The sequence below is a fragment of the Bombina bombina genome, chromosome 6 (assembly GCF_027579735.1).
Source record: "Bombina bombina isolate aBomBom1 chromosome 6, aBomBom1.pri, whole genome shotgun sequence".
Taxonomy (NCBI): domain Eukaryota; kingdom Metazoa; phylum Chordata; class Amphibia; order Anura; family Bombinatoridae; genus Bombina; species Bombina bombina.
The window spans coordinates 481,810,123-481,838,079 of record NC_069504.1 but is presented as its reverse complement, the minus strand read 5'-3'; the positions used below and the strand labels follow the sequence as shown (position 1 = coordinate 481,838,079).

At 38.9% G+C, this 27,957-nt stretch overlaps 1 protein-coding gene across 1 annotated transcript in view; it reads right to left on the bottom strand.

Moving 5' to 3' along the window:
* VPS13C (vacuolar protein sorting 13 homolog C) overlaps window positions 1-27,957 on the bottom strand; it is a 1,402,311-nt gene that overhangs the window by 1,012,621 nt on the left and 361,733 nt on the right. The window contains 3 exon segments of the mRNA XM_053719302.1: window positions 297-414; window positions 590-716; window positions 2,415-2,551. Coding sequence (XP_053575277.1) covers window positions 297-414; window positions 590-716; window positions 2,415-2,551 — 382 coding nt within the window.

The window sequence follows — 27,957 nt, the reverse complement described above, 5'->3', positions numbered from 1 at the left end:
CAATCAACCCAATCACATCTGATTGTGTTGATTGCTGTCCGCTGCTCAGAGGCGGAGGACCAGTTAAGGAGCAGCAGTCTTAAGACCAATGCCTCATAACTGCTGTTTCCGGAGAGCCTGAAGGCTCGCGCAGAAACAGGGGCATCAAGGGCCATTCAGCCCTTGATAAATCGGCCCCTCTGTTGTTAATTATCATACTTTTCAACAAATATGTCAGCATTACTATTATGATTATTATTAATATTAATACAGCTCTAAAATCAAAACTCAGACACTATACAGAGATAGACTCTTACCTGGGCATCCTACGATCTCGTTCAACCATTGCTTTACTTAGCTGTACCCCAATATCCAGTGGCTGCAAAATGTGTAAGGATGAAGAAGTCATAAATCGAGCTTTTTTCCAGTCTTCCCCTGTAGTATTAAAATGCATTTATGTCAATTTTGACACTAGTAATCGCGTACAAATACATAAAAAAAAAAGTAAAATTTCATTGTAACCCTGGGATCTACTACTGCCACCATGAATCACCAGAGCCAAACATCTGATAAGTCTTTACACGAGACACCTTTTATTCATGATTCATACCTGCTCTTCCAAACAAGATGTGGATGTTTTTGATTTGGACATTAAACTTGTCATACGCTTTATCCATCAGCTCTTCCAGGGATGAAAAGTTGGCAGACCGGTGAGCACCTTGATCTATGCTGCTGAGCTATTATAGAGGAAAAGACTGTTAGGTAGTACCAATAATCCTTTGAATTATCATCTGTTTAGCAATTATCTAAATGAAAAACTATATATATGAAAGACAGTAAAGGAATGAGAAAAAACAAGGGGAAAATCTAAACAAAAAGAAACTCAAGAAATTCAAAGCAAAATACATGAAACTTAGTTACAAAATGTTAAAATGTCTTAAAGGGATACTTAACACAATTTTTTTCTTTCATGATTTGGATAGAGCATGCAATTTTATTATCAATGGCATCTTTATTCGAAAAGCAGGAATCAAAGCTTAGGAGCCGGCCCATTTTAGGTTCAGCACATGGGTAGGGCTTGCTGATAGGTGTCTAAATGTAGCCAAGCGCTATCCAGGATGTTGAACTAAAAATGGGCCATCTCCTAAGCTTTCATTTCTGTATTTTCAAATACAAATACCAAGAGAATGAAGAAAAATTGATAATAGAATTAAATTACAAAGTTGCTTAAAATTGCATGCGCTATTTGAATCATAAAAGAAAAAAAATTTGGTTTAGTATCCCTTTAACAGAACAATGCACAGATCATAATATGCAGAAAAAGGGGGTATATGGACACTGCTATTTTTCTTAGTGATCTCACAGCCACAAATGTAGTGACTGCTATGCTGGGATGCGGTTTTGAAAAACCCTTTTGCATGCCAAAATCTCTTTGTCCATGACACCTTAAAGCTAGAAAGCTGAATTACTGTATATAATATTCATGATCTCAGATTAGTCATCTATATTTAGGATTCAAATTTGGGACAACCGCTTGGATTCCAGAGAACGCTCATTATAGCATCTAGACTGGGTTTAAGAGGAGTCCGTACTACCCCCAACTACAACATCATATGCAAGATTAATGTGCAGGCAACATTGCCATCCATGGTGCGATTTTGGCTGATATATTTTGAAACTTTCACATTTGTCTTCAAGGTAATATTCCTAAAAGGAATTGGAAAAATGTCACGCTTGCCTTAGGAAAAACATATCATGCTTATGTGCCTCACACGTTATCAAAGGTAAACACCATGCCTGTACTAAGGCTAAAATGTATATATACACATATAGACTACAAATTTACACTTGCCCCTGCCCTCATCCCAGACTTTCCTTATATCAATTATATTTTTTCTCTATATGTATGTACACATTAAAGGAAGAGAAATACATTAAACACCAATAAATATATATATATATATATATATATATATATATATATATACACACACATACATATATATATATATATATATATATATACACACATATACATACACACACTACATGGCATGCAAATGAATATTTTCAATAAAATCTATGGCATAGTTACCATTCCTGTTGTAAACTGTGCAAATTAGTGATAACAATTATCTCAATTAAAATCTATGAAGATGTTTTATGCTACCACCAGTTTACAACAATAGAAACTAGGCCTATGTTAGTACACCCACTAAATATGCTAGCATAATATTTTCTTATCTAGCACTTAACTTAGCAACCCTGAATGCATTTTCCTATTTTCTATTGGCATATTTACGCTGGTAGTGAGTAGATTATTACGGCAGAAAGAGAGAAAAAAGAAGCAAGAGACACAAGATATATCTTTGGTTATACATCACTCCTGTCTGCAATGACAATCTCATCAACTAATAAACTTGATACATAAGTACCTGAAAACTACCAAAATCTACAATTATAAGGTCCGTCTTCTCATGATAGAAACCAGACTTTGGAAGCAGTAGAAATGAAGGCTGGAGATTTATCCTTAAATCAAGAACTTTCCTTGTTTCGATTATGTGCGAAAGACCTTAAAAACAAAGACAAAATAAATAAAATAAAAAATATGTACACCAAAATTAAATCTCAAATTTTCAGATTGTGAACCAAATTATCCTTGTTTTTATTGGATTAAAGGGACATAAAACATGACATTTTTCTTTCATGACTCAGAGCATAACATTTTTTTTTTTATTTTTTTTTACATGGAAAAAGAAAATTTAATTTTACATTTTATACAAATTAGTTCAAGTTGGTCATATATATCTCGTAATATGACCAGACAGGGAAGATAACCAGACAGGGGGGAAGGGAGAAACGAGAAAAAAAAAAAAAGGGGGGGGGGAGGGGGAGAGGAAAGGGGAGGATCCGGGGGAAGGAGTAGGGTAGGGGAAATGGGTCAACCTAAAAAAAAAAGAAGAACTATTTTCTCTCTCTACCTCCCTTACCAGTTTTCTGATAAAACCAACTCAGTGTTACTGAAAGGGAATATTAAGTATTGGACTTCGGCAGGTGAAAAGATCTTGATAAATTTTGCCCATTTATCAAGGAGAGCTCTTATTTCTCTTTCTGAGTGTACTACTGTGGCTTTCTGTTCGATTAAGTATTGTTTTCTGAGATAATTTTTAATTTCTGTAATTGAAGGCACTATTGTACTTTTCCAATTCTTAAATATTAGGTTTCTGGTTGCTAGAATTATCAGGTTCACAATTTTAACATCTGTAAACCTGTTATTCTTGTCAACCAAAACGATGACATGGGTCTTTAATAACTTATATGGGGTAATTTTCAAAGTTTTATTTATCCAATACTCTATTTTATACCATAGTTGTGAAATTTTTGGGCAGTCCCATACCATGTGATCTAGATTTGCGGCTTGGAGACTACATTTGGGACATTTATTGAAATTCAGATTATACCATCTGTAGCCCCTCTCGGGTGTGTAATATGTTTGGTATAATAATTTTAGATGTGACTCTCTCCAGGTCTCAGACAAGGTTGTTTCCATTGCTAATTGAATTGACCTGGAGATCTGTGATCCATCATTTATATTAACCTGATTTTCCCATTTCTGCGCTAATCTTGTTAGATTGTCATTTCCTTTATGGGAAACTAAAAGATTATACCATGGAGTTATTGAAAAGAGTCCTGCTCTATTTAGTGATACCCAATTTTCCAGCTTGTCCCACTTCCATTTCCACCTATGTTTATTAATTAATTGCCATGCATAATGCCTGGTTTGAAGATACATAAAAAATTCCTGATTTTTGACCTTAAATTCCAATTTTAATTCTTCAAATGATTTGATGGTACCTGACTCTTGTTTAAAAAACTGCGAGATCTTTGTTAATCCTTGATTATGCCAACGTTGTAATATTTGGTCTTGTGTTCCCTCCTGAAATTCTGGATTCCCTAAGAAGGTTTGGTACACTGGGATTTGAGTATTTACCTGGATATGGGCCCCAATTTTTCTCCAAGCTACTATTATCGTGTTTATAGTCTTCAGGGCTTTTATTCGTTTAGGTACTTTTTGAGGGGAAATATGTAAAAGTGAGACTGGGGATAGCGGAGTTGTCATACTTTGATCTAAATCGTAGTCAGTGAAGTGATTTGATCTAGCTAACCAGTCTGTCGCTATGCGACCCAGAAAAACTAGATTGTATAACTGGAGGTCTGGGAGGGTCATTCCACCTTTTTGCTTAGGAAGCGTTAATCTCTTCAATGAGATTCTTGGTTTTTGGGCTTGCCATATAAAGTGACGGAGGGCTGTATAATGCTTCTTAATATCATATGTTTTTAAGATTAAGGGGAGATTTTGAAATAGATAACCTATTTTGGGCAATAACACCATTTTAAACAATGTTATTCGTCCTGCTATTGAGAGGGGGAGATTTTGCCAGCTCCTCATCTGTTGTATTATAAATTGTAGAGTGGGAGAAAAGTTTAATGCATACCATTCCCGCGGATCCGCTGATATAATGACCCCAAGATATCTAAATGATTTAGAGACTGTTTTAAAAGGATTGTCGGTTAGCGAATTATTTTTTATCCTTAGCCATAGTAGTTCTGATTTAGTGCTATTCATTTTATAGCCAGAGAAAAGACCGAAGGTCTCAATTATATTTAGCAATATTGGGATATTCTTATTGGTATTTGCTAAGTAAACCAAGAGATCATCTGCATATAGGGCTACTTTGGCCTCTTTGATGCCAATTAAGATACCATCAAGTTTTTGCCTTATTTTTATTGCTAAAGGTTCGATTGCTAAATCAAAGAGCAAAGGTGATAATGGGCACCCTTGTCTGGTGCCTTTTTCTAACTTGATTTTGCCTGTAATTTGACCATGTATGATCAAGCTTGTAGATGCTTGCGTACATATGTTTTTGACTAAGATAAGAAAGTTATTTGAAAATCCAAATCTAATTAGTGTGTCGAGTAAATGCTGATGATTTATGCTATTGAAAGCCTTTTCGGCATCTATTGCAACTACTGCTGCATCTAGATATGAAGTATGGAAATTATCCTCAGAGTTTTTAAAATACTCAATGATCTGGAGAAGTTGTCTGATTTTAGCCGCTGAGCTCCGATTGTTCAAAAATCCGGCTTGATCGTTATGTATGATTTCAGGTAAACCTTTCTGCAGTCTCCTGGCTAAAATCGATGTAAATATTTTGTAATCAGAGTTAAGCAGTGCGATGGGTCTATATGATTCTCTTTTTTGTGGGTTCTTCCCAGGTTTTAAGATGAAAATAGTGTGTGATTCTAAAAAGTTGGGAGGGATCTGAGTGTTTTCTTGATAAAAATAGTTAAACAGAGTTGTGAGGTGGGGAGTAATCAATTCATTCATGCTTTTATAAAATTTGTTGGGAATTGCGTCTGGACCTGGTGTTTTTTCTAGTTTTAACTGATGAATTGACTGCAATACTTCTGTTTCAGAGATTGGGGCATTTAAGTTGGATATAAAGTCCGTCTCGCCTTTTTTTATGGGTAGGTCGTCCCAGAATCTTTCTTGTGCTACCTTATCCGTGGTTGATGGTGCATAGATATGTTTATAGTACTGGAGGAATGAATCTAGAATTTCTTCTGTTGAGGTTAGTCTGCTCTTTTCAACCTGTAGACTCTCAATTATATTTGATTGTTTGGCATTTTTTACAAGTTTTGAGAGCATTTTACCAGCCTTATTTCCAAATTTATACAGGTTTAATTGATATTTTAATTCAGAATATATTGTTTGCGTGGTGAGATAAGAATCGCGTTCCTTTTTTACTTTTATATATTCGTCCCACTTGCCCTTACTGGGAAATTTCAAATATCTATCATATGCAGTTGTTACTAAGACAAATAGTTGAGTTTCCTTCTGTTTGGATTGTCGGCGCACTTTTGCTGTGTATGCTATGATGTCCCCCCTTAACACCGCTTTCGCGGTCTCCCATAAGATCGCAGGGTTAGAAACCGAGCCTTCGTTCAATCTAAAAAATTCCACTAATCTGAGTTTTAACCATTCTCGAAAGTCTATGTTATTACTTAGATGTTTGGGGTAAAAAAAACGTGAACCAGCAAAATTCTTGCGATAAGTTGGAATATCTAACATTATTGGGGCGTGATCCGAAATACAAATTTCTGCTATAGTGGCTTTTGGACCTGTTTGGAAGCAGTTGTTATTTATTAGCATCAAGTCAATTCTGGACAGACTCTTAGTAGCTCTCGAATGACATGTATAAGCCTTAACATGGGGATTCTGCGTCCTCCAAATGTCTCTTACTGCTAATGTGTGCTGTATGTTGTTAAATAATTTCATTTCAAGGTTATCTTTTTTTGTTTTCCTAATTGCTCCTTTATATCTATATCTGTCCAAGGAAAAATATGGGGCCATATTAAAATCCCCCGCTATGACTAGATGACCCTCGCTGACTTGTAAAAGTTGTGCCTGAAGGGTATCCCAGAAATGATAATCAATAATATTCGGTGCGTAGAGATTACAGATGGTATATATCAGGCCCTGAGATTTTAATTTTAGAATCAGATATCTGCTGCATGGGTCAATGATAGTGAGCAATTTTTCGTAAACTAAACTCTTCCCTAGAAGAATCGCAACTCCTTTTTTTCTATCTGGTGAGGGGGCAACAAGAGCTTCTGCTACCCAGGACTGTTTTAGTTTTATGGACTCCTCAGTATTTAAATGTGTCTCTTGCAGGAGTGCTATTGTAGTGTTTAGTTTCTGTAAATGCGATAGAATGGTCTTTCGTTTTACCGGTGAAGTAATGCCCCCTATGTTCCATGATGTAATTTTTAACATATCATTCCTACTCTGGGATGAGCCGAAGATCCTAACATCTCAAAAAAGAGGGAATCAACCACAGATATGTAGTAGAGACTAGGGGTTCGGGAGGGAGAGAGGAGAAAGAAAAAAAAAAAAAAAGGGAAAAAAATTATGTGTATATATAGGGGAGGGGGGGGGGAAACAGAAGGGACGGGAAAAAAGAAGGGGAGAGGGAATCCTGCTTATAAGTCGCTGTACCGAGACAAGAGAGACCCATAAACATTTTTAATTATAAAGGAATCAAGTCAACGACCGTCCTTATTAATATTTGAAACCATATTCTTCTAACTTTATAACTGCTTCTTCCATAGAATCAAAAAAGTAAATTTGTTCTTTGTATTTTATCTTAAGTCTAGCAGGATAGACAACAGTTGCTTGCCAACCTTCCTTGATAAGTTTCCCGCATAACGGGGTGAATTCTCTCCTCTTCCTGGAGGTCTCTATTGAGAAGTCCTGGAAGAGGAGGATCCTGTTACCTTCATACATGATTGGTTGGTTTTTCCGATAGTGATGTAAATATAGTTATTTGTCTTGAAAGTTTAGGAATCTTGATATGATTGGTCTAGGTCTGCTGGTGTTAAGTGCATTGTCTGAGGCTCTCCCTAAGCGATGGACTCTTTCGATTATGAAAGATGAAGAATTTGGGGGAATTTTTAACAGGGTGGGTAAAATTTTAGTCATGAAGTTCTGGAGATCTTCTGACTTAGAGGGATCAGGAACTCCAATAATCCTAAGAATATTTCTCCTAGACCTGTTCTCCAGGTCATCTAGCTTTGCTTGGAGTTTCATGATCTCACTTTGATTATTTTCTATCATAGGTAAGTATGTGATTGTTGTGTCTTCAATATCGGAGACACGTTGCTCAACCTCCTGTATTCTTACAGAGAATTGTCTGATTTCTGTTGTTCTGTTGTGAGGGATGTTAAGTCTTGTTTAATTTCTTTCCTTAGTAATTCAAATTTTGGGGAGATGGCTTCTAATATGCTGGCTACCAAATCTTGGTTGTCTTGCGATGCTGTAACCTTTTGAGTTTTTGAGGGAGTGCCTTCGCTGCTGTTCTCAACTAGAGCTTCTGCGGAGTTCTTATTTCTGCGATCCTTATTCTTGGTCGCCATGCCCAGATTGTGTTTGGGAGTGACAAATTTATCCATTAAGTGAAAGAAAAACGAAAGAAAAAAAGAGAGTCGAGTGCCTCATATAAGAGGGCTAGGAGCCCAATTGGGGAATGATGTGAGTGTGAAGGAAGGGGGGTGCGAGGAGAGAAAAAAAAAAAAAAAAAAAAAAAAAAAGGAGGATGGATTGTAATGAGGGGGTGGGGTGAGGGGAATCAACCGTGAGTGATCTTGTGTTGGCTGGAGTGTAAAGGGTACATTGGGGTGGTGATTAAATGTGATTGGGAGAAAAAAAAGAAGACCAGGAAATGGTGATTAGAATAGGAAATTTAATGGTGCAGCACTTAAACGATATGAACCCCCTCTCGAATCTCAAAGTGCCACAAATCCATCTATTAATATAGCAATGTTGATCAATAGCATACATGTACGTTCAGTGTAGGTTATGTATGCTCCAGCCTTAGAAAAGTTTCTAATCAGGTTTACAAGCTGTGGCTAAGGCAGTGATCTCAGCTTGTTTAAAGAATTAACAGAGAGTGATTTATAAGTTACCTAAACCCTCTCTTGAGAGAAGCTATGAGAAGTTGGGGGATTTCCTCTCTGGATGGACCTATTTTGTCTTGATAATGTATCCTTATATCATATGATTATTTTGCTGAATATTTTAAATGTACATATTAAGGAGAAACTCTAGCAGCCCAAGATTTATTTTTATCCTTACCCCAACCCCTCCCTTCCTTCTTTATTGTTACCTTTCCTCTTCGTGCTACTTTATTTAAACCGCCAGTCTAGGTAATACAAATTAGGTCTAGGGGCGATTTTCTAGATTTTTACTTGTGTGGAATTATGTCAGGGGTTGTTTTAACAGGAGTTTCCTGCATATACCTCTGCTTGGTCTGTAAACCCTCTGAAGTCCCTTTTGCCTCTACCCCCCTACTCGACCAATAAGTAATTAGCTGAATATGTAGCAAACCATTTTACAAAAAGTGAAAATAAACATATCAAGTATTATATGTTTGTAAAAAATCACAGATAATACCTATATCACCTAGATCAAGACACAAGAAAAAACACAGTGAAAACCCTTATATATCAGAGTAAATTAGTCCAGTTATTTGCCAGGGAAGTTTAAGTCAGTTCGTGTGATCTTGTTAAGATAGTTATAACATCAAATTATACCAAATACTAATTTTATTACTTCTCAAACCCTTCTGCTTGCCCTTCTTTTACGGATTAATCTTGAGACCTTTCCCTTTTTCACTTGGTCCTTGCGAGATTGTTTAACTAAAAGTTCCCCATACAAAATGTAGAGTCCTGTTAGTGTTTGCCAACTGCCGTTTTGCATAAAAATTAACTTTCAGGGAAGTTTTCAGCTAACATCAGCCTTTATTTTCTTCTTTACATTACTGTTTCTTTGCTTTCAAACTTCCTTAGCTGATTTTCTTTTCCTTTTCCTCTTCCCCCTCTAAAGTAAATTGAACGGGTATCTCACACTCACCCCTTTGGTGCGATGTCGTCTTAGGGATCCAGTCTTTTCCTGATGAGGCTTTGTGGAGAGAGCTAACAGCTATACTTTTACAAGTTAGCCTCCAACTCAGCAGGTTATTTCCGCCGCCGCAACCTTTGCAGGTAAACAGGAGCAGCTTGCTCAATACTCCTGAAGCTGTCACCTTCCAGACTCTATTCCTCCTCGCAGCATCGGTGGGGAGGTAAATCGAGTAAGTAACAAAAAAGAAAGGGACAGTCGCCGTTCAAATCAGTTGTCTCTCCATAGATACCTTGGACGGGCTACTCCCCGCTCGCAGCACCGGTGGGCGGGGAGTACAGTCCAGCGTGCAGGCAGACAGCGTCTATTGGTAAGGTGCGTTAACGGCTTTAGAAAGCCCAGGCTGTGTAAACGGGGTGAGTGACGCGCACCCGGCGGAGGTCTCCCAGGGACAGGTGGGAGAGGGTTCGGGTTGCAGAGCGGCAGCTATATGAAGGTTCTAAAACCATAAAGGGAGCCTGGCTGAGCGACCTTCTACTCCAGGCTTCGGGTATAAAGTTCTTGCTAGCGCCAATGTTAATTGCGCTATGGGGGGAATCACCTCAATTCTCAAGGGTGACTGCAGCTGAATTCTCCCTTCTGAACGATGGGGAGTCCTGACGCAATCAACCGCCACTTAGGAAAGCTGCAGGGGAACAGAATCTACTGCTTGTACAGAGACTTGCATAAAGCTCCTCCTCTTCCTCCCAGAGTATTGAGCATAACATTTTTATACAACTTTCAAAATTTATTTTTATTATTATATTATTTGCTTCTTTGGGCAACCTTTGTTTAAAAACATACTTAGATTTTGATTGGTGGCTACACATATATTTCCGTTACTGGCTTACCAATGTGTTCAGCTAGCTCCCAGTAGTGCATTGCTGTTCCTTCAATAAAGGATGCCAAAACAATGACGCAAATTGATAATAGTAGTAAATTGGAAAGTTATTTAAAAAAGGTATTCTGTATCTGAATTCTTGCAAAATGTTTTATATTTTGTAATGAACCCACGTTCCACCTTTTAGATCAACACAGGAACCAGTAGAATTGCTCCCATATCCTACTATAATGTTAATAATGGTTTTCTTGCAAATACTTTTCCCAAACACATCCAAAAAGAACTAGGAAATCAGCAACCTGCCATCAGTTACAGAACTTCCAAGCCCTGGTGAGGGACTGAATTATAGAAGTCTGTGAAAAGAGCCAACAAATGTAAGAAGAAAATGGAACGCATGCCTTGAAAGGCCACACAGATGCCGTCATCCTAAATTTGTGGTATGGTCACTGTTGGTAGAAACATCCAGATTAGCTTAATAAATAAATGAATAAAAACAATAGCTCATGTTCACTATGATTTCAAAAATAACACTCAATAAGCAATATACACCACTTAGGCACATTGTGCTGGAATGCCTCCTCAGGAGCGGAAATTAGTATAAAAACATTCCCATTATCAGGGAAACTTTACATGTGTGTGATCGAATACTGTGATTAATCCCTCATTTTTTCTCCAGACTCAGGGTTAACTTCCCTGAATGGAAATAATTAATTTTCCACCTGGGACAAAAGCACTAAATCGAGAACACATTTGTAGATATATAGATAGATAGATAGATAGATAGATAGATAGATAATTAAAAACACATCCTCTCACGCACCCTTACCGGGAGCTGGCTCCAATTTTTGGAAACATGGAGCTATTTGGCTGCATTAGTTAGGAATATGCAGTTCTAAATCCCCATATAGCAAATTAGGGTCTGTGGAACTGAGGGTGTTATTTGTTAATTGTGACATGGCCTATACTGTCCACGCCCCAATCTTCTTTTGATATGATCTATATGTTTTAAGTATCTAATAGAAAAGGTCCCCAAATAAAGAACTATAAGCCTAAATAAGCCTGAATCTCAACCAGCAGTACTAAAAAGGAACGCAGGTATTAAGCAGCGAGCTGGGCTGCTGTGAAAGGCCCAGCCTGTATAACTTGGCACAATGGTGCCGCAATGTTTGTGAGTACCCTGTACTTTTTCTACATTTCAGTAAATGTGATTTTCTTTATGGATTCACACATGTGTGGCGTATGCCTGTTTCTCTTTTCACCCTATATGAGGTCAAGTGGCACTTACTCTGGATACAGCGAGCTGGACTGCTGTTAAAGGTCCAGCCTGCCTTACTAGGCACACTAATGTGCCGTTATTTTTGTGAGTACCCTGTGTTAGCTCAGCTTTAAATATTAGAGGTGTATAACAGATTTACACATGTATCCTGCATCTCTGTTCTCTTTCATATATATATGGCTCTCCATCATCCTCGTTCCGATGTGAGTTGGTGTCCGTGATAACCTTGGAAAACAGCGAGCTGGGCTGCTGCTGAAGGTCCAGCCTGTACCTAGAGGCACGACAGAGTGCCAAACGAATATGTGAGTACCCCGGGCATAGTAATACTGTGACGAAGTGGAGAGCTGCAGATACACACATGTGGTGGTTTTCTGTTTTTCTCTCTTTAGCCTGGATAGTCGAGGTTTGGCTTCATAAGAAATACAGGAGAGTTGGAAGACACACCATATCTCTGACTTGACACTAAAGAAAAGAGAAAAGCACAATTGGGCTCCTATTTCTCTTTGCTTTTGAGAAGAGATTGGAAAGAATAAGATAACAGCGGGACTTGGTGCTTTCTAAGTGAACTCACTTGAGTATTGTTTTGCTTTTTTGTTCTTCTTCCCTTTCATCTTTTCCCTTCTTTGATATGAGAATGTAAAATATGCTATTTTGATAAGTCTTTTGACAGCATACTTAGATAGAGTTCTAAGTTTTTGACGTATTTTTTTTTAAACTGTTTAATATTGATAAGTGTTTCTAGTTTGGAAGCTGGATATAAACAAATTAGAACCTCTCACTTAAGGCTAAGTCACCAGAAACAAGCCAAAGGGCCAAGCAAAAGGATTAAATTCCTCTGTAACCATCCTTTATAGATAAATGTCTCTTCCCCCCTTCAAATAATAGAGCAGTAAATATGGCGGGTAGAAGGCAGCAAGAAAAAAGAACAGTTAGGCGCAGCATTGAAAACAGCCAGGAGTCCCTGCAGGATAGTGCTGTACATTTAGTTAATAGCTCTGAATTATTGAAACAAATGAGTGAGCTCTTCTCACCTAAATTTGAGGCAATCCAGACGAGTGTAGATGCACTATCACAAGAGATTAAACATATGGTAACTAGAATTGGATTAGCAGAACAGCGTATCTCAGATTTAGAGGACAGGCACATAGAGAAAGAGAAAGATATAACATATATTCAAAAACAAGATATATTTTTGAGTGAGAAGGTGGAAGACCTGGAGAACAGGTCAAGGAGGAACAATGTAAGAGTGATTGGTGTTTCTGAAGCATTGTCCGAGAAGGATCTAATACACTTTGCATCAGTACAACTACCTTCTCTACTAAACATTACAGAGACAAATTTCACTTTCACAGTTGAGAGAGCACACAGAATAGGTATTATACTTGAACTAGAACTAGGTGTAAAAAGAATAGTATTATGTAATGTGTATGGCCCCAATATAAAGAAAAACTCATTCTGGGAGTTTTTACAGGCTAAGCTATTGGAGTATGACCAAAATATAATTCTTGGGGGTGATCTGAATTTGGTAGCTTCTGGTGTTTTAGATAGGAGTCGGAAAGGGAAAGAGGCTTTGTCAGGGTGTAAAGATACTAAAAAGTTTAAGAAATTTTGTTTCAATCTGGGTTTATTGGACATTTGGAGAAATATACACCCGGATAGTAAAGAATTTACTTATTTGTCCAAAGCGCATAAATCTCTGTCACGTATTGACATGTTTTTAATTAGTGATAAAACAACAAAAAAGCAGAAATCATGCCAATTACTATCTCAGATCACGCCCCAATTTCATTAGCTATGCTAATTATGAAGCCAAAGCCGGTTAATAACAGATTCTTTTTTCCGACATATTTATATAATAATTTAAAATTTCGAAGATTTTTGATTGATAAATGGAGTGACTATTATAACAGAAATAAAGGCTCAGTATCAAATATAGAAACTATTTGGAAAGCTTTTAAAGCGGTAATAAGGGGAGAGATCCTTGTATATGTAATAAAATTAAAAAAGAAAAATGACTCTTATTGGATTCAACTCACTAAACAAATTATAAATAAGTATCAAAAATATGTCATGGATAACAGTGAAAGTAATTGGCGAGAATACTTAGAAGCTAAAAAACAAAGAGATAATTGGCACGTTTTAAAAGAAACTCAGAATGAGTTAAGGAGGAATAACAATTATATGCAATTTGGAAATAAGATAGGAAAATTCTTGGCCAGATTGGTAAACACACGGAAAGCAAATAGTATTATATCTCTTATTAAAACTAAACACAAAACATGTACACTCCCTCAAGATATCTTAGAGGAATTTTCGCAATATTTCAAACGGTTATATCAAGACCAAACAGTAGATCAGCTAAAGAAAGATTCTTTTTGGAATAGGGTTAAACTCCCCCCTATACTTTATAAGGTCTTTAATAATTTTTTCTTAGAAAATAAAACACCCTCAGGCCACTTTACGGAATCCAGAATAATATTAATTTTTAAACAAGGTAAAAATAAAGAATCAATGGACTCATATAGGCCTATCTCCCTGCTAAATGCAGACTACAAAATTCTCACACACATTAGCCAACAGACTTCAAACATTGATAGGCACACTGATTCACCCAGACCAAACGGGATTTATTAAAGGAAGAACACTTATAAAAAATGTTAGGAAATTAGAGATAGCGATTAACTATTGTGAATTAAAAAAGGAAATGGGAGTAGAGTTAACAGAGGACGCTGCAGTTATCTCTATAGATACACACAAAGCGTTTGATTCACTATTATGGGATCATATGTTTACGACTAATGGCAATTTTTATCAGACTATTGCTCTCCTTTATTCAAACCCAGGGGCGACTAAGTGTTAATTTCTTAATGTCAGATAAATTTACTTTATATCGAGGGACAAGACAGGGTTGTCCACTGTCCCCCCTTCTTTTTAATTTGGCTCTGGAGCCCCTAGCAATATATTTCAGGCAAAATTTGGCGGGGATTAATATTGAAGGACACAGAATCAATCAGGCTATATACGCAGATGATGATTTGCTTATTTTTGCTCAAAACCTCAAGTATAATTTACCCATAATTATTAAGGCCCTAGATTCCTTCCAAGCCTTTACAGGCTTTGCAATAAACAAAGAAAATTCTGAACTTATGTGGCTCATCAAATTGAAAAATTCACCAGTAACTCCATTTAAGGAGGCCAAAGATTATATTACATATTTAGGGATAAAATTCTCATCCGACTCTAAGAGATGGTACAGTTTAAACTTTTCATCAGCCATTTTGTCATTTAAGGAAGATTTAGAGAGATGGAAGAAATTGCCTCTATCACTATCCGGTCGAATTCATTTAATCAAAATTGTTTCCCTGCCACAATTCATTTATCTATTCCAGGCGATACCACTACTATTATTGAGGAAAGACCGAGTGCTAATTAATAAATTAATAACACAATTTATTTGAGGAAAACATAATTTATGTAAGAACTTACCTGATAAATTCATTTCTTTCATATTAGCAAGAGTCCATGAGCTAGTGACGTATGGGATATACATTCCTACCAGGAGGGGCAAAGTTTCCCAAACCTTAAAATGCCTATAAATACACCCCTCACCACACCCACAATTCAGTTTAACGAATAGCCAAGAAGTGGGGTGATAAGAAAAAAGTGCGAAAGCATATAAAATAAGGAATTGGAATAATTGTGCTTTATACAAAAAAATCATAACCACCACAAAAAAGGGCGGGCCTCATGGACTCTTGCTAATATGAAAGAAATGAATTTATCAGGTAAGTTCTTACATAAATTATGTTTTCTTTCATGTAATTAGCAAGAGTCCATGAGCTAGTGACGTATGGGATAATGACTACCCAAGATGTGGATCTTTCCACACAAGAGTCACTAGAGAGGGAGGGATAAAATAAAGACAGCCAATTCCTGCTGAAAATAATCCACACCCAAAATAAAGTTTAATGAAAAACATAAGCAGAAGATTCAAACTGAAACCGCTGCCTGAAGTACTTTTCTACCAAAAACTGCTTCAGAAGAAGAAAATACATCAAAATGGTAGAATTTGGTAAAAGTATGCAGAGAGGACCAAGTTGCCGCTTTGCAAATCTGATCAACCGAAGCTTCATTCCTAAACGCCCAGGAAGTAGAAACTGACCTAGTAGAATGAGCTGTAATCCTCTGAGGCGGAGTTTTACCCGACTCAACATAGGCAAGATGAATTAAAGATTTCAACCAAGATGCCAAAGAAATGGCAGAAGTTTTCTGGCCTTTCTAGAACCGGAAAAGATAACAAATAAACTAGAAGTCTTTCGGAAAGACTTAGTAGCTTCCACATAATATTTCAAAGCTCTAACAATATCCAAAGAATGCAACGATTTCTCCTTAGAATTCTTAGGATTAGGACATAATGAAGGAACCACAATGTCTCTACTAATGTTGTTGGAATTCACAACTTAGGTAAAAATTCAAAAGAAGTTCGCAACACCGCCTTATCCTGATGAAAAATCAGAAAAGGAGACTCACAAGAAAGAGCAGATAATTCAGAAACTCTTCTGGCAGAAGAGATGGCCAAAAGGAACAAAACTTTCCAAGAAAGTAATTTAATGTCCAATGAATGCATAGGTTCAAATGGAGGAGCTTGAAGAGCCCCCAGAACCAAATTCAAACTCCAAGGAGGAGAAATTGACTTAATGACAGGCTTTATACGAACCAAAGCTTGTACAAAACAATGAATATCAGGAAGAATAGCAATCTTTCTGTGAAAAAGAACAGAAAGAGCAGAGATTTGTCCTTTCAAGGAACTTGCGGACAAACCCTTATCTAAACCATCCTGAAGAAACTAATATTCTCGGTATTCTAAAAGAATGCCAAGAAAAACGATGAGAAAGACACCAAGAAATATAAGTCTTCCAGACTCTATAATATATCTCTCTGGATACAGATTTACGAGCCTGAAACATAGTATTAATCACAGAGTCAGAGAAACCTCTTTGACCAAGAATCAAGCGTTCAATCTCCATACCTTTAAATTTAAGGATTTCAGATCCTGATGGAAAAAAGGACCTTGAGACAGAAGGTCTGGTCTTAATGGAAGAGTCCACGGTTGGCAAGAGGCCATCCGGACAAGATCCGCATACCAAAACCTGTGAGGCCATGCCGGAGCTACCAGCAGAACAAACGAGCATTCCTTCAGAATCTTGGAGATTACTCTTGGAAGAAGAACTAGAGGCGGAAAGATATAGGCAGGATGATACTTCCAAGGAAGTGATAATGCATCCACTGCCTCCGCCTGAGGATCCCGGGATCTGGACAGATACCTGGGAAGTTTTTTGTTTAGATGAGAAGCCATCAGATCTATTTCTGGAAGTTCCCACATTTGAATAATCTGAAGAAATACCTCTGGGTGAAGAGACCATTCGCCCGGATGCAACGTTTGGCGACTGAGATAATCCGCTTTCCAATTGTCCATACCTGGGATATGAACCGCAGAGATTAGACAGGAGCTGGATTCCGCCCAAACCAAAATTCGAGATACTTCTTTCATAGCCAGAGGACTGTGAGTCCCTCCTTGATGATTGATGTATGCCACAGTTGTGACATTGTCTGTCTGAAAACAAATGAACAACTCTCTCTTCAGAAGAGGCCAAGACTGAAGAGCTCTGAAAATTGCACGGAGTTCCAAAATATTGATCGGAAATCTCACCTCCTGAGATTCCCAAACCCCTTGTGCCGTCAGATACCCCCACACAGCTTCCCAACCTGTAAGACTTGCATCTGTTGAGATTATAGTCCAGGTCGGAAGAACAAGAAGCCCCCTGAACTAAACGATGGTGATCTGTCCACCATGTCAGAGAGTGTCGTAAAATCGGTTTAAAGATATTAATTGAGATATCTTTGAGTAATCCCTGCACCATTGGTTCAGCATACAGAGCTGAAGAGGTCGCATGTGAAAACGAGCAAAGGAGATCGCATCTGATGCGGCAGTCCTAAGAACCAACATTTCCATGCATAAGGCTACCAAAGGGAATGATTGTGACTGAAGGTTTTGACAAGCTGATATCAATGTTAAACTTCTCTTGTCTGACAAGGACAGAGTCATAGACACTGAATCTATCTAGAAACCTAAAAAGGTTACCCTTGTCTGAGGAATCAATGAATTGATTGGTAAATTGATCCTCCAACCATGAACTTGAAGAAACAACACAAGTCGATTCGTATGAGATTCTTCGAAAATGAGAAGACTGAGCAAGTACCAAGATATCGTCCAAATAAGGAAATACCAAAACCCTGTTCTCTGATTACAGAAAGAAGGGCACCGAGAACCTTTGAAAAAAATTCTTGGAACTGAGGCTAGGCCAAACGGTAGAGCCAAAAAACTGGTAATGCTGGTCTAAAAAGAGAATCTCAGACACTAAAAGTGATCTGGATGAATCGGAATATGCAGATACACATCCTGTAAATCTATTGTAGACATATAATGCCCTTGCTAAACAAAAGGCAGGATAGTCCTACAGTAACCATCTTGAATGTTGGTATCCTAACATAACGATTCAATAATGATAGATCCGGAACTGGTCTGAAGGAATTGACCTTCTTTGGTACAATGAAGAGATAAAATAAAACCCCAGCCCCTGTTCCAGAACTGGAACTGGCATAAATACTCGAGCCAACTCTAGATCTGAAACACATTTCAGAAATGCTGAGCCTTTGCTGTGTTAACTGGGACACGGGAAAGAAAAAAATCTCTTAGCAGGAGGCCTTAACTTGAAGCCAATTCTGTACCTTTCTGAAACAATGTTCTGAAACCAGAGATTGAGAACGGAATTGATCCAAATTTCTTTGAAGAAAACGTAATCTGCCCCATACCAGCTGAGCTGGAATAAGGGCCGCACCTTCATAGGTACTTAGGAGCTGGCTATAGGTTTCTATAAGGCTTGGATATATTCCAAACTGGAAATAGTTTCCAAACTGATACCGCTCCTGAGGATGAAGGATCAGGATTTTGTTCCTTGTTGTGAGGAAAGGAACGAAAATGATTATTTACCCTGGAAAGAAAGGGAAAGCAAAGTTGACTTAGAAGACATATCAGCATTCCAAGTTTAATCCATAAAGCTTTTCTAGCTAAAATAGCTAGAGACATATACCTGACATCAACTCTAATGATATCAAAAGATGGTATCACCAATAAAATTATTAGCATGTTATAGAATAATAATAATGCTATAAAATTATGATCTGTTACTTGTGGCGCTAAAGCTTCTAACCAAAAAGTTGAAGCTGCAGCAACATCCGCTAAAAATATAGCAGGTCTAAGAAGATTACCTGAACATAAGTAAGCTTTTCTTAGAAAGGATTCAATTTTCCTATCTAAAGGATCCTTAAATGAAGTACTATCTGCCGTAGGAATAGTAGTATATTAGCAGGAGTAGAGACAGCCCCATAACCTTAGGGATTTTTGTCCCAAAAAACTCTAATCTGTCAGATGGCACAGGATATAATTGCTTAAACGTCTAGAAGGAGTAAATAAATTACCCAAATTATTCCATTCCCTGGAAATTACTTCAGAAATAGCATCAGGGAGATAAAACACTTCTGGAATAACTACAGGAGATTTAAAAACCTTATTTAAACGTTTACATTTAGTATCAAGAGGACCAGAATCCTCTATTTCTAATGCAAATAATACTTCTTTAACCTCTTAAGGACATATGACGGAATTTTTCCGTCATAAAACAATTGAGCAAACTGAAAGCTATGTCCTTAAAGGGTTAAGTAAAGAACGAATAAATTCCATCTTGAACAAATACAAAGATTTATCAGCATCAACCTCTGAGACAGAAACCTCTGAACCAGAAGAACCATTATCAGTATCAGAATGATGATGTTCATTTAAAAATTCATCTGAAAAAAGAGAAGTTTTAAAAGACTTTTATGTATACTAGAAGGAGAAATAACAGACATAGCCTTCTTAATGGATTTAAAAAATAAAATCTCTTATGTTATCAGGAACACTCTGAAAATTAGATGTTGACGGAACAGCAACAGGTAATGTAACAGTACTAAAGGAAATTTTATCTGCATTAATAAGTTTGACATGACATGCAATACAAACAACAGCTGGAGAAACAGATACCAAAAGTTTATAGCAGATACACTTAGCTTGGTAGCTCCAGCACTGGGCAGTGATTTTCCTGAAGTATCTTCTGACTCAGTTGCAACGTGGAACATCTTGCAATATGTAAAAGAAAAAAAACAACATATAAAGCAAAATTGATCAAATTCCTTAAATGACAGTTTCAGGAATGGGAAAAAAATGCCAGTGAACAAGCTTCTAGCAACCAGAAGCAATAAATAATGTGACTTAAATAATGTGGAGACAAAAGTGACGCCCATATTTTTTAGCGCCAAAAAAGACGCCCACATTATTTGGCGCCTAAATGCTTTTGGCGCCAAAAATGACGCCACATCCGGAACGCCGACATTTTTGACGCAAAAAAACGTCAAAAAATGACGCAACTTCCGGCGACACGTATGACGCTGGAAACAGAAAAAAAATTTTGCGCCAAAAAAGTCCGCGCCAAGAATGACGCAATAAAATGAAGCATTTTCTGCCACCGCGAGCCTAACAGCCCACAGGGAAAAAGTCAAATTTTTTAAGGTAAGAAAAAATGATTGAAACAAATGCATTTATCCCAAATATGAAACTGACTGTCTGAAAAATAAGGAATGTTGAACATTCTGAGTCAAGGCAAATAAATGTTTGAATACATATATTTAGAACTTTATAAACAAAGTGCCCAACCATAGCTTAGAGTGTCACAGAAAATAAGATTTACTTACCCCAGGACACTCATCTACATGTTTGTAGAAAGCCAAACCAGTACTGAAACGAGAATCAGCAGAGGTAATGGTATATATAAGAGTATATCGTCGATCTGAAAAGGGAGGTAAGAGATGAATCTCTACGACCGATAACAGAGAACCTATGAAAACAGAATTTATGTTTACCTGATAAATTACTTTCTCCAACGGTGTGTCCGGTCCACGGCGTCATCCTTACTTGTGGGATATTCTCCTCCCCAACAGGAAATGGCAAAGAGCCCAGCAAAGCTGGTCACATGATCCCTCCTAGGCTCCGCCTACCCCAGTCATTCGACCGACGTAAAGGAGGAATATTTGCATAGGAGAAACCATATGATACCGTGGTGACTGTAGTTAAAGAAAATAAATTATCAGACCTGATTAAAAAACCAGGGCGGGCCGTGGACCGGACACACCGTTGGAGAAAGTAATTTATCAGGTAAACATAAATTCTGTTTTCTCCAACATAGGTGTGTCCGGTCCACGGCGTCATCCTTACTTGTGGGAACCAATACCAAAGCTTTAGGACACGGATGAAGGGAGGGAGCAAATCAGGTCACCTAAATGGAAGGCACCACGGCTTGCAAAACCTTTCTCCCAAAAATAGCCTCAGAAGAAGCAAAAGTATCAAACTTGTAAAATTTGGTAAAAGTGTGCAGTGAAGACCAAGTCGCTGCCCTACATATCTGATCAACAGAAGCCTCGTTCTTGAAGGCCCATGTGGAAGCCACAGCCCTAGTGGAATGAGCTGTGATTCTTTCAGGAGGCTGCCGTCCGGCAGTCTCATAAGCCAATCTGATGATGCTTTTAATCCAAAAAGAGAGAGAGGTAGAAGTTGCTTTTTGACCTCTCCTTTTACCAGAATAAACAACAAACAAGGAAGATGTTTGTCTAAAATCCTTTGTAGCATCTAAATAGAATTTTAGAGCGCGAACAACATCCAAATTGTGCAACAAACGTTCCTTCTTTGAAACTGGATTCGGACACAAAGAAGGCACGACTATCTCCTGGTTAATGTTTTTGTTAGAAACAACTTTCGGAAGAAAACCAGGTTTAGTACGTAAAACCACCTTATCTGCATGGAACACCAGATAAGGAGGAGAACACTGCAGAGCAGATAATTCTGAAACTCTTCTAGCAGAAGAGATTGCAACCAAAAACAAAACTTTCCAAGATAATAACTTAATATCAACGGAATGTAAGGGTTCAAACGGAACCCCCTGAAGAACTGAAAGAACTAAGTTGAGACTCCAAGGAGGAGTCAAAGGTTTGTAAACAGGCTTGATTCTAACCAGAGCCTGAACAAAGGCTTGAACATCTGGCACAGCTGCCAGCTTTTTGTGAAGTAACACAGATAAGGCAGAAATCTGTCCCTTCAAGGAACTTGCAGATAATCCTTTCTCCAATCCTTCTTGAAGAAAGGATAGAATCTTAGGAATTTTTACCTTGTCCCAAGGGAATCCTTTAGATTCACACCAACAGATATATTTTTTCCATATTTTGTGGTAAATTTTTCTAGTTACAGGCTTTCTGGCCTGAACAAGAGTATCAATAACAGAATCTGAGAACCCTCGTTTTGATAAGATCAAGCGTTCAATCTCCAAGCAGTCAGCTGGAGTGAGACCAGATTCGGATGTTCGAACGGACCTTGAACAAGAAGGTCTCGTCTCAAAGGTAGCTTCCATGGTGGAGCCGATGACATATTCACCAGATCTGCATACCAAGTCCTGCGTGGCCACGCAGGAGCTATCAAGATCACCGACGCCCTCTCCTGATTGATCCTGGCTACCAGCCTGGGGATGAGAGGAAACGGCGGGAATACATAGGCTAGTTTGAAGGTCCAAGGTGCTACTAGTGCATCTACTAGAGTCGCCTTGGGATCCCTGGATCTGGACCCGTAGCAAGGAACCTTGAAGTTCTGACGAGAGGCCATCAGATCCATGTCTGGAATGCCCCACAGTTGAGTAATTTGGGCAAAGATTTCCGGATGGAGTTCCCACTCCCCCGGATGTAATGTCTGACGACTCAGAAAATCCGCTTCCCAATTTTCCACTCCTGGGATGTGGATTGCAGACAGGTGGCAGGAGTGAGTCTCCGCCCATTGAATGATTTTGGTCACTTCTTCCATCGCCAGGGAACTCCTTGTTCCCCCCTGATGGTTGATGTATGCAACAGTCGTCATGTTGTCTGATTGAAACCGTATGAACTTGGCCTTTGCTAGCTGAGGCCAAGCCTTGAGAGCATTGAATATCGCTCTCAGTTCCAGAATATTTATCGGTAGAAGAGATTCTTCCCGAGACCAAAGACCCTGAGCTTTCAGGGGTCCCCAGACCGCGCCCCAGCCCATCAGACTGGCGTCGGTCGTGACAATGACCCACTCTGGTCTGCGGAAGGTCATCCCTTGTGACAGGTTGTCCAGGGACAGCCACCAACGGAGTGAGTCTCTGGTCCTCTGATTTACTTGTATCGTCGGAGAGAAGTCTGTATAGTCCCCATTCCACTGACTGAGCATGCACAGTTGTAATGGTCTTAGATGAATGCGCGCAAAAGGAACTATGTCCATTGCCGCTACCATCAAACCTATTACTTCCATGCACTGCGCTATGGAAGGAAGAGGAACGGAATGAAGTGTTTGACAAGAGTTTAGAAGTTTTGTTTTTCTGGCCTCTGTCAGAAAAATCCTCATTTCTAAGGAGTCTATTATTGTTCCCAAGAAGGGAACCCTTGTTGACGGAGATAGAGAACTCTTTTCTACGTTCACTTTCCATCCGTGAGATCTGAGAAAGGCCAGGACTATGTCCGTGTGAGCCTTTGCTTGAGGAAGGGACGACGCTTGAATCAGAATGTCGTCCAAGTAAGGTACTACTGCAATGCCCCTTGGTCTTAGTACCGCTAGAAGGGACCCTAGTACCTTTGTGAAAATCCTTGGAGCAGTGGCTAATCCGAAAGGAAGTGCCACGAACTGGTAATGCTTGTCCAGGAATGCGAACCTTAGGAACCGATGATGTTCCTTGTGGATAGGAATATGTAGATACGCATCCTTTAAATCCACCGTGGTCATGAATTGACCTTCCTGGATGGAAGGAAGAATTGTTCGAATGGTTTCCATTTTGAACGATGGAACCTTGAGAAACTTGTTTAGGATCTTGAGATCTAAGATTGGTCTGAACGTTCCCTCTTTTTTGGGAACTACGAACAGATTGGAGTAGAACCCCATCCCTTGTTCTCCTAATGGAACAGGATGAAGCACTCCCATTTTTAACAGGTCTTCTACACAATGTAAGAATGCCTGTTTTTTTATGTGGTCTGAAGACAATTGAGACCTGTGGAACCTCCCCCTTGGGGGAAGCCCCTTGAATTCCAGAAGATAACCTTGGGAGACTATTTCTAGTGCCGAAGGATCCAGAACATCTCTTGCCCAAGCCTGAGCGAAGAGAGAGAGTCTGCCCCCCACCAGATCCGGTCCCGGATCGGGGGCCAACATTTCATGCTGTCTTGGTAGCAGTGGCAGGTTTCTTGGCCTGCTTTCCCTTGTTCCAGCCTTGCATTGGTCTCCAGGCTGGCTTGGCTTGAGAAGTATTACCCTCTTGCTTAGAGGACGTAGCACTTGGGGCTGGTCCGTTTCTACGAAAGGGACGAAAATTAGGTTTATTTTTGGCCTTGAAAGACCTATCCTGAGGAAGGGCGTGGCCCTTACCCCCAGTGACATCAGAGATAATCTCTTTCAAGTCAGGGCCAAACAGCGTTTTCCCCTTGAAAGGAATGTTAAGCAATTTGTTCTTGGAAGACGCATCCGCTGACCAAGATTTCAACCAAAGCGCTCTGCGCGCCACAATAGCAAACCCAGAATTTTTCGCCGCTAACCTAGCCAATTGCAAAGTGGCGTCTAGGGTGAAAGAATTAGCCAATTTGAGAGCACGGATTCTGTCCATAATCTCCTCATAAGGAGGAGAATCACTATCGATCGCCTTTTCTAGCTCATCGAACCAGAAACACGCGGCTGTAGTGACAGGGACAATGCATGAAATTGGTTGTAGAAGGTAACCTTGCTGAACAAACATCTTTTTAAGCAAACCTTCTAATTTTTTATCCATAGGATCTTTGAAAGCACAACTATCTTCTATGGGTATAGTGGTGCGTTTGTTTAAAGTAGAAACCGCCCCCTCGACCTTGGGGACTGTCTGCCATAAGTCCTTTCTGGGGTCGACCATAGGAAACAATTTTTTAAATATGGGGGGAGGGACGAAAGGTATACCGGGCCTTTCCCATTCTTTATTTACAATGTCCGCCACCCGCTTGGGTATAGGAAAAGCTTCTGGGGGCCCCGGGACCTCTAGGAACTTGTCCATTTTACATAGTTTCTCTGGGATGATCAAATTCTCACAATCATCCAGAGTGGATAACACCTCCTTAAGCAGAGCGCGGAGATGTTCCAACTTAAATTTAAATGTAATCACATCGGGTTCAGCTTGTTGAGAAATTTTCCCTGAATCTGAAATTTCTCCCTCAGACAAAACCTCCCTGGCCCCCTCAGACTGGTGTAGGGGCATTTCAGAACCATTATCATCAGCGTCCTCATGCTCTTCAGTATCTAAAACAGAGCAGTCGCGCTTACGCTGATAAGTGGGCATTTTGGCTAAAATGTTTTTGATAGAATTATCCATTACAGCCGTTAATTGTTGCATAGTAAGGAGTATTGGCGCGCTAGATGTACTAGGGGCCTCCTGAGTGGGCAAGACTGGTGTAGACGAAGGAGGGGATGATGCAGTACCATGCTTACTCCCCTCACTTGAGGAATCATCTTGGGCATCATTTTCTGTGTCACATAAATCACATCTATTTAAATGAGAAGGAACCTTGGCTTCCCCACATTCAGAACACAGTCTATCTGGTAGTTCAGACATGTTAAACAGGCATAAACTTGATAACAAAGTACAAAAAAACGTTTTAAAATAAAACCGTTACTGTCACTTTAAATTTTAAACTGAACACACTTTATTACTGCAATTGCGAAAAAGTATGAAGGAATTGTTCAAAATTCACCAAAATTTCACCACAGTGTCTTAAAGCCTTAAAAGTATTGCACACCAAATTTGGAAGCTTTAACCCTTAAAATAACGGAACCGGAGCCGTTTTTATCTTTAACCCCTTTACAGTCCCTGGTATCTGCTTTGCTGAGACCCAACCAAGCCCAAAGGGGAATACGATACCAAATGACGCCTTCAGAAAGTCTTTTCTATGTATCAGAGCTCCTCACACATGCGACTGCATGTCATGCTTCTCAAAAACAAGTGCGCAATACCGGCGCGAAAATGAGGCTCTGCCTATGATTAGGGAAAGCCCCTAGAGAATAAGGTGTCCAAAACAGTGCCTGCCGATATTATTTTACAAAATACCCAGATTAAATGATTCCTCAAGGCTAAATATGTTTATATATGAATCGATTTAGCCCAGAAAATGTCTACAGTCTTAACAAGCCCTTGTGAAGCCCTTATATACTGTCTGTAATAAAAATGGCTTACCGGATCCCATAGGGAAAATGACAGCTTCCAGCATTACATCGTCTTGTTAGAATGTGTCATACCTCAAGCAGCAAAAGTCTGCTCACTGTTCCCCCAACTGAAGTTAATTCCTCTCAACAGTCCTGTGTGGAACAGCCATCGATTTTAGTAACGGTTGCTAAAATCATTTTCCTCTTACAAACAGAAATCTTCATCTCTTTTCTGTTTCAGAGTAAATAGTACATACCAGCACTATTTTAAAATAACAAACTCTTGATTGAATAATAAAAACTACAGTTAAACACTAAAAAACTCTAAGCCATCTCCGTGGAGATGTTGCCTGTACAACGGCAAAGAGAATGACTGGGGTAGGCGGAGCCTAGGAGGGATCATGTGACCAGCTTTGCTGGGCTCTTTGCCATTTCCTGTTGGGGAGGAGAATATCCCACAAGTAAGGATGACGCCGTGGACCGGACACACCTATGTTGGAGAAATAGACCCCGTAGAAGGAGATCACTGCATTCAAATAGGCAATACTCTCCTCACATCCCTCTGACATTCACTGCACGCTGAGAGGAAAACCGGGCTCCAACTTGCTGCGGAGCGCATATCAACGTAGAATCTAGCACAAACTTACTTCACCACCTCCATCGGAGGCAAAGTTTGTAAAACTGAATTGTGGGTGTGGTGAGGGGTGTATTTATAGGCATTTTAAGGTTTGGGAAACTTTGCCCCTCCTGGTAGGAATGTATATCCCATACGTCACTAGCTCATGGACTCTTGCTAATTACATGAAAGAAATAAAAAGCCAAGGATAGCGCTTAAGCGGATGTTTGCAAGAAAAGAGGCCGCAGGTATGGCCGTACTGGATTTTGAATTATATAACATAGCAGCCAATCTAAAATTTGTTTGGGACTGGTTTTCTGATAAGGGTCACTTCTCTTAGCATAGAAGGAGCCCTAGCAGCCCCTTATACTCTTAAAGCTTTGACACATATGTCCTCGAAATTCATCCCCAAAGCAATAAAAGGCCTTTTTAATTATAGATCAACCAATACAGGTGTGGCGCAAATTATGTCTCAGAATAGGGATTAACTATAGAGGGTCATCCTTTTTAACGATCAGAGGTAACCCTGAATTTGAGGAGGGCTATGACTCTGCTAGGTTTAAAGCATGGTCAGATTTGGGGATTAATTACATCGCACACCTTTTTAAAAGAGAAGATAACTCTATTAAAACTTTTGATTAATGTAAAATAGAGCTCAACATGCCAAACCATCTTTTCTTTTCTTACATACAACTGCGACATTACGCTGAACAATGTAAGAAAATGAAGTCAATAGAGTGGGATAATGATATACTTAGATAACTAGCCTTTTTCAGGCAGGGAAATTCTCTCTCATATTCATACCAAGCTTTATTAATGGCCCAAGAACAAAGTAACTCGAGAAATCTTGAATTAAAATGGAACCAATTTTGTAAAAACCAAGTTGAATTAGATTTAATGAAGAATTCAGGGATCAGGGTGGCAAAAGCGATGAGAGGGGAATATTTTAGGGAACAACAGGTGAAGATTCTCTTTCAATGTTATTATATACCTTGCTGGCACGCTGGTTGGAATAAACTGAGTAGAAAAGCAGTATGTAACAAATGTAAATATTATGCAGCGGACACGATCCATCTTTTTTGGTCATGTCCAGTAATTCAGAGATTTTGGGGGAAAATTTCATTCTGGGCCACAAAAATTTTGGAGCAATATTTCAATGTAGATAAATGTGCAGTATTCTTTTTGCTGACCCAGGATGAAGCAGGACCAAATTATTTACTAATGAATACTGCAGTTCTGATTGGCAGGAAACTCATCTTAAAACACTGGCAGTTTAGTAAAGAACCAAAATTTTCTGAATTAAAAAATGGGATACTATACCAAATGTTCTTAGAACAAGCTTCAGTACAGGTACAGATAGAAAAAAGTATTAAGTGTTTTGTTAATA